Source organism: Amborella trichopoda, chromosome 13, assembly GCF_054954075.1.
Source record: "Amborella trichopoda isolate Santa Cruz 75 chromosome 13, AtrichopodaSantaCruz75HAP2 v2.0, whole genome shotgun sequence".
Classification (NCBI taxonomy): Eukaryota; Viridiplantae; Streptophyta; class Magnoliopsida; order Amborellales; family Amborellaceae; genus Amborella; species Amborella trichopoda.
The window spans coordinates 33,703,449-33,711,048 of record NC_142348.1 but is presented as its reverse complement, the minus strand read 5'-3'; the positions used below and the strand labels follow the sequence as shown (position 1 = coordinate 33,711,048).

The following is a 7,600-nucleotide window of genomic DNA, read 5'->3' as shown; positions in this document are numbered from 1 at the left end:
TCTACACTTTCATCACATTTCTCAACACTAATTAAACGTGCAATTGAGTTTTATTTTTCTTTTGTTTTTTCATTTTTTGTGTGTTGAGAGAAGGTTAACAGAATAGATTAAAGAGGTGGGTATGTGGCGAGGGGGGGGTCGGGGAAAAGGGGGGCAGGCAAGGGCACATCGCGCGGCTGTTGCAGCCCACAGCTGTCGGTCCTCCGCGGGGCTTTTGTCGGGATGTCTCGAATCCTCCTTGCATTTCTGTCCCTTTCATGTCTGTTTCCTCTCTTTCCTCTCTTTCTTCATCTTCCCTTTCCTTTCACTCTGCGCAGGAGAAATATATATATATATATATATATATAGGAGGAATCGCATCATCTAACCGCCTTGCTTTCATCTCTTGATTTTCTCTCTCTCTCTCTGCTACATGGTGTTTGCTGCAAACAAATGGAGCTCGATCTCGCTCTTAGCCTCCCCAATTCGATCCTCCCCAATCCGATGCTCCGAGGCACGAAATCTCTCTCTCCCTCTCTCTCATATGCACAGCACAAACACAATTTTTAGGGTTTCTTATTAGGCTAATTTTGAACTCATGGTTTCCTTTAGGATTTCTTGTTAGGCTAATTTTGAACTCATGCTTTCCTTGGGTTGCTGCTGGTTCCAGGTGAAGGAATGGGAAGGACCACCTATCCATTATCTTGCAAAGATGAAGAAAAAGGAGTAATTGGTGGTCGTAATTTAAATGATAAAGATAATAAGAAGAAGAGGGATTTCTATGAGGCATTTGATGATGACCCAACATTGCCCCTCTTTATGTGGAACGACGACAACCGCCGCAAGGCTGAAGAGGAGGAGGAGGAGAGGAAGAAGGAGGTGATGGTTGGTTGGCCGCCCGTTAAGTCTTGCAGGAAAGTGGGGCGAGGTTCTTCTTTTTATGTGAAGGTGAACATGGAGGGAGTGGGCATAGGCCGTAAAATCGACCTCAATCTTCACCACTCTTACTCCTCTCTTGCCCATGCGCTTGAGGACATGTTTGGCAAGCGTAAGCTCTCTCTCTACATCACCACAACGCATTCCATGTAATCCAGTGTTTGTAAAATCGGCCGGTCCCACTTTGCAATCCAGTGTTTGCAAAATCGGCAGGTCCATCTCTACAACATCGGCCGGTCCCGCTTTGCAATCCAATGTTTGTAAAATCGGCCGGTCCATCTCTGCAAGATCGGCCCGGTCCAACTAAGAACCAGACTCTCAAACCGGCTTAGAGTGTGTAGTCACCCTGGGAAACCGCCCGGGTTGTTGAGTCAACCCGGACCTGTTCCGACCCATTGCCACCCCTGTTTGGGTCTCTTGCCCGACCGGGTCAACCCCGACCGTATCCGACCCATTGCCACCCCTACTTAAAGCCTGATTTGTGTCTCTCTCTAGATGTTTTACTATCTTTAATTTCTATTTCCTTACACTAGGCTAAACTAACAAAGTGCCACTTTTTCACTTGTTTTGTGGTACCGCAGATGAGAAAAACAAAGAGGATGGAACGGTTTGTTGCCCTCAGTGCATCCTCACTTACGAAGATAGAGAGGGAGACTGGATGCTTGTCGGTGATGTTCCATGGGAGTAAGTGTCAATTTTCTCTTTATAAGGCAATAAATAGAATTTGGGTGTGGTTTCTGTGAGGTTGCAGCATAATATGTAATTTTAGTGTAAAAGATTATTAGGATTAAAAATCAAACACATCTATAAACATATGGAAATGGGTGCTTTAGATTATGTGTTATAACATTTATTATTTTTAGAACTTAAAATCTTTTTTTTTTCATATTCGTACATGTTGGCATCTCGATGTCGAGAGATGAACGATGTCGAAAGATGAACAATGAAAGGGTTTTCCAACATTAAAACAACCTTTTTTCGATAGATTTTTGAGGCGCATCAAAGACTCTACATTTCAAGGTTACCCATCTTGTGAAAACTTTTTCCTAGAATTTTGCTCATCGATCCAATTAACTCATTTTATTAATTAAGTATTAATGTCTTGTTCTTGGTGTGTTTCTTGTGCAGGACTTTTATCAAATCGGTAAAGCGTCTCAAGATACTCAGAGGTGTATGACAAATGGCAGTAGGAGTTATATATATATATATATATATATATATATATATATATATATAATTCAATATATCTAGATATATACGCCATGAGAGCAGGCATTAGCTCTAGCTCTAGCTACATGAATGAGTATGTATATATTTCTAGTCCACCGTACACGTGGGACATGTGACTTCTGCAAAGGACCGGATTTTTCATGCATTTGTGCCTTGAAAATAGTGTGTAGGTTATATTTGGTATGGTTTGCAATTAATGGACTTGGCATTCTAAATTACATGTTTTAGTTTTTTTTTTTGGAATTATGTGGAAGTTATGCTAATTTAGTCCCTTTTATGTTAGAAATAATAAAGAAGTTTCATAAATCAATACCTCCATGGAATAGAGTTATATTCTCATGAAGTGTGATTATATTATGAAAACCTGTACAGGAATACCTATTGAGCCCCAAATAGTGCAGATGTATTTGAACAATTCAGAGACCAACTTAAAAAAGAATGGTTCGATGAATTGCACAATATTAATTACTTGAAAAGAATCCCCCAAGGTTTAATACAATCCATTGTTTTTTGGACTCGGTGATCTTGGTTTTGAGAAACTCGTTTTTCTTTTTTATGGTTAAAATTGCTCATATAGGGATTTTAAGGTGATTTCCAAATTTCCTATAAGAGTGAATCACCTATCAAGTGTTTAAAATACTGGAATAGGTGCTAGACTCAGTCATCAATTCAATAAGATCACCGATTCCGGATTAACCAGCCGAGTCGCCAATCAAATAGGGTCGTCAATTCTGCTTGAGCCTATCCAAAAATGATGGAAGATCATGAAAAATGTTAGGTTTGGTGATGGCCAAACTACTGCAGGTCTATTTTCTTTGGAAAGATCAAAGACATTATGGTAAAAAGATGGGATTTACTCAGAAGCAAGAAAAAAATCTTAGTGGTCTCGATATAAGAAAGCTAAGGAAGACATAATACTCACAACTTTAAGATCACCCATTTACGGCCATGAGAAGAGATCTTCAAAAAGGAAATTAGTCTCCATTAAAGAGAGACATGGTCCTTTAGAGAGAGGCGGTATTCTTATAAGGGTTTGGGTTAGTTGTACTTCCACTTTTGGAGAGAAAAAAATTTCTTGATTGTTTTCGATGTTATTTTTGCAGTGGGAAAGATAAGATTGATTGAAAGTATTGTTTGGTCAAAAAAGTGGATTTAAAAGAGAATATCAATGAGGTTCTGACCAATGTTTAGAGATATATATATCTCTTGTAACTCAAATTGTAATCAAATAGTAATCTTGATAGAGATAGTGGATTTCTACTTTTTGAGGTTGTGAACATAACGGGGTGAACCACGTACAATTACGTATGTTTATAGTGTGCTTTTTTTGTTTGCTTTATTCCCGGTACGTCCTTTGTCATTGTATTCACTTATTTCGTATTTAGTTAACTATGTGCATGACCATGGGTTGAATCCCAGTGCTTCGGAGTCCTAGTTCCACAAGCAAGGAAATCTTAAGCACCCTAAAAAAACTTCCTAAATATGTTAGCACATTCATTTGTCAATGAAATGCATTAGTACCGGAAAAAACTTTCAAACATTCATGAGTTAATTTTTACTGTATTTCACTTATGGCTCATCCCCACCCAAAGTTCATCTTACCGTCAAAGTTTCAAAAGCGCTACGCGGCTAGGGGGATCTAGGCCACGCAGCGTCTAGGTGGGCAACCAGAACCTGGGCGGCCCAGTTTCTAATGACTCAAACTCCTTTAAAAAATCCTCTAATAGATTTATAAAACACCGAAAATTAAATCTAATATTAATGGGTGATGCTTAGATCAATTTCTTGTAACTTTGAGAAATCTTTCGATCTTATGGAAATCACCAAAACCTAGATGTTTTTATATTTATTTCTCTAAAATAGACTCTAATAGGTTTTAAGTTTCAAATGAACCTAAAACCCATAATTTTTTCCCTTTATTATTAAAAAAATGACCAAAAATGCCTAGTTGTCGAGTGCCTAGGCGGGCACCCAGGGATTTCTAGTTTTTTTTGCGGCTCAGGCGCTAGGCGGTCTGCTTTAGTCTTTGAATTTTAATAATTTTTTTACAAATCAAATTGCCATGATATTTGGAGTTTGTGTACCTCTAATCAATTAGCACCTAAATAAAATATTAAAAATATTTCATAAACAAATAAATGATGAAAATACCCCTCAAATATTGATAGGAGTAATTTGGCCATTTTTATTATTTATATTATTTTTTATATTTTATTTAGGTGTGTCTCACTAAGACATACACACCCACAATATTTTAAGTCAATTTGATTTGTATAAAAATTATTAAAATTCAAATACTATTAGACAATAGTAATCATCTAATAGACTTTGGATGGTGATAAGCCATGAACGAAATACTGTAGAAATTCACTTGTAAGTGATTTTTAAGTGTTGTCCATTAGCATTATAACCCATTCGTATTTAATGTTTCAGAAATATATAGATCCAAAGTAAACTTTGAAATCAGCCCTATTTCCAGAATATTTCGATTACAAATAGGCTATCATTGGCAAAAATATGTTATAGATCGTGTGGATCATGCAACAAACGGCGAGGAGTATCAAGTTTGGGGCTTAAACGGATTCAAATGTGGCCCCGATCTAAGGAAAAGGAGAAATGTTTTTCATTATCAATAAAAACACCTTCAAAGAGGGATTTCGGGTCTATGAGAATTTCCCGATCACGAATAGGGCGAGTCTCCAGTTTAGTGCCCCCGAAAACCGGAGAAACCCCATGTGGCGGATCGGCAATTTTTAAAGGATGAAGTTTTTACAAGGCCTGGGCTTTATTAAAACAAAATAAAGCCTCACTTCAAATCTTCCTCCACAAAGTATTTTCAGCAACGGAAATCTCCATGATAGTTCTAACATCAATTTTCAAACCGACAATAAAGTTTGAAACTTAAAAAAATGATGCATGGATCTATATTTTTAGGGTGAAATAGATGGTCTAAATAATTTGTTATAATATACACTATTTTTAAAGCTTGGAATCTTAATTTTTTTCACAATCATAACTTGGAAGCTGAGATGATTAATGTAAAGGTTTTTCGATGCTTGAATTGTAATTTTCGATGAGTTATGAAGTGAGGCTTTAGTTATTTGGATAGGGCTGCAGCCCTATCAAACCACTTTCCATTTTTAAGTCATTGCTCCTAATTTAGTGTTTGGCTTGATGGAGCAATTATACATTTTTTTTTCCTGCAGGAGTGACGCGCCCATATTTTATATAACAGTAAATGAAGTTATTAAAAACAACAAAAATATCGAAAGGAAGTCGGTTGAAGCCGATAATCTTGGAGCATCTTAAATGGGGGATCGGGAGAATTCAATTGTTAGTTTAGTTTTCTTGTAATATATTCATATTCTATCCTAGCAAATATAAGGAATCCACTAACAATGGTGGTAAAATTAACAAAGAAAAAGCTAAAAATAAATCTAAGGTTTCATAGAAAAAAGTACAACGTCATCTCAAAATTCACCAAAAATTATAGTTTCGATGTCAAAAAACCTTCAAATTGATCATCTCGACTTTGATCGTTATAGATGTGAAAAAAAACAAAAGACTCTAAGCACTAAAAATAATTTCTATTGAAAGGCATTATCTAGACTGTTCATTTCCAAGTGTTCATAAATCTACAAGATCTGTACCATTTTTTAAGCTACAAGTTTCATAATCAAGGGTAGAAATAGATTTTAGAGCCATCTTAAGGATATCCGAAGTGTTTTCTAGACAAAGATTTCCCGATAAGGCTTTACTTTCTTCTTTTTTTCAAAAAAGTCAAATAGAAATTGCATCCATTAAGAACTCAAATTAGTAGGTGTCTTAGAAATTGTCCATGGCTTAGTTGAAGCGTCCTAATTCGTGACATTATTATGCATCCAAACGGCTAAGAGTTTTCATTACTACGGTTCTTTGGGTGTGGAATTTTTATGCTCCATCCCCTTCACTTGTTTCATCCCATGAATCAGTCATGCCTCCAATGAATCTAAGGGTAAATTTGTTTCATTGGAAAGATCTCTAACGAGAGAGCTTTTCAATATGAAAGTTGTCACATGGGAAACTGCTTTCATACCTAAGTACGTACCAAAGCGCTACATCACGAAAGCATATTAATGAAGCACTTTTGGCACATTGCAGCCCTTTCCAAGGCGGGACAATGTCTCTCACTTTCTCATGAAACAAACATTGGGGAAGCGGTGGTGAAGTTTTCGTCTGGAGCGAGATTTTTCCACTAAACAAGCGTACCCTAATTGTCCTTGCTGCCATGGACCACACCACGTGTTCTTGGGAGCTTTAGTTTCACTTACAAGGTGGAACCAGCCATGATCAATTACAAACTTCCCTGTCCACAACTTTGCTTAAAGATGGTCCCCAAGTGTTAAGTGAGAAAGCTCCAAGGCTTGGTTTCCTGGTTCATTCACTTTCATTGAACCAAAGTGCAAGTCCCCTATCCATTATTCCTGGTCCCCCCCCTTGATATCCATTAAATCTAGGGCCTTCCTATCTTGAAAAACCTCATAATTTGGAAAAATTGAGCTTAAAAATCCTGAGGCATTGAAATGGTCCGAAGTATGAGTCAAGGACTTGGTTTGGGGACTTGTCCATTTCATCCCTTTTGAAAAACATTTGTGAGACTCCCCACTCCATAGCTTTACTAAATTGGTCCCAACAGCGATATGGGGGATAACTCCATTACGTCTTTGTTTCCTTCTAAAAGACACCCATAAGATTTCTACCTCATTACAATACTTGGTCCCCTGGATATCCACCGACAGTGGACACTAGGACATTGCATCTAAAGTTTTTAGAAACGACCCATGTAGACTCGGGCAATGTACCCGGACCGAGTCCAAGTAATCGGAACCGTGTTTGGCATGCTAAAAAGTGTTTAAAAAGAACAAAAGATAATAATATAATACCAAAAAAATATGAAAAGACATGTTTAAACTAAAATTAGACAAAACAGGTAGTGAAAAAAAATATCTTGAAAAATCAATTTGTGACTAGGGATCTTCATCATCATAAAAGTATTTTCTCAACTATTTGAGGTCGGTTACACGAATCATGGTCCACCATTCCACTCTATCAAGGGTCATACCCTCAATGAGGTCCGGTAGAGTGTAACGCTTACGGAGAACACCTTAGCATAAGTAAATAACGTAGTTTCAGGATTCATGAAAATTTTAGCAAGATTTTACATTGGTGGCCTACTTAACACAACCAACCACCTTTACCCGGGCATGAGACAGGTTAAGAGTGTGAAAATAGCAATTTGTGCATATTGTTTCTGTACAATATTTTTCTTTCTATTTTGTGTATTCATTTAGGAAAGTTATTGATTCCATACATGTCTCTATGTAATAGTACTCAGCTTCGTAACCATATAAATTGTAGGTCCTGTGTACAATTTGAATACACAAAAATACAATATTGTCTACATGGTATTAGAGCT

General features: G+C 37.1%; 1 protein-coding gene across 1 annotated transcript; it reads left to right on the top strand.

The window, feature by feature from the left end:
• The first annotated feature begins 312 nt into the window (after positions 1–312).
• LOC18425534 (auxin-responsive protein IAA5) lies at positions 313–2,363 on the top strand. The gene is made up of 4 exons (XM_020662054.2): positions 313–493; positions 650–1,027; positions 1,497–1,599; positions 2,044–2,363. Exons 1-4 carry the CDS (start codon positions 433–435, stop codon positions 2,090–2,092), a joined length of 591 nt encoding a protein of 196 aa, XP_020517713.1. The 5' UTR covers positions 313–432; the 3' UTR covers positions 2,093–2,363.
• Positions 2,364–7,600: the final 5,237 nt, after the last annotated feature.

Bases quoted from the DNA above. Each gene is read 5' to 3' on its own strand.
- LOC18425534 (XM_020662054.2), top strand. From the start codon at position 433: ATGGAGCTCGATCTCGCTCTTAGCCTCCCCAATTCGATCCTCCCCAAT. The intron at 494-649 runs GCACGAAATCTC...TGCTGGTTCCAG, and splicing joins CCCCAATCCGATGCTCCGAG to GTGAAGGAATGGGAAGGACC. The intron at 1,028-1,496 runs GTAAGCTCTCTC...GTGGTACCGCAG, and splicing joins TGAGGACATGTTTGGCAAGC to ATGAGAAAAACAAAGAGGAT.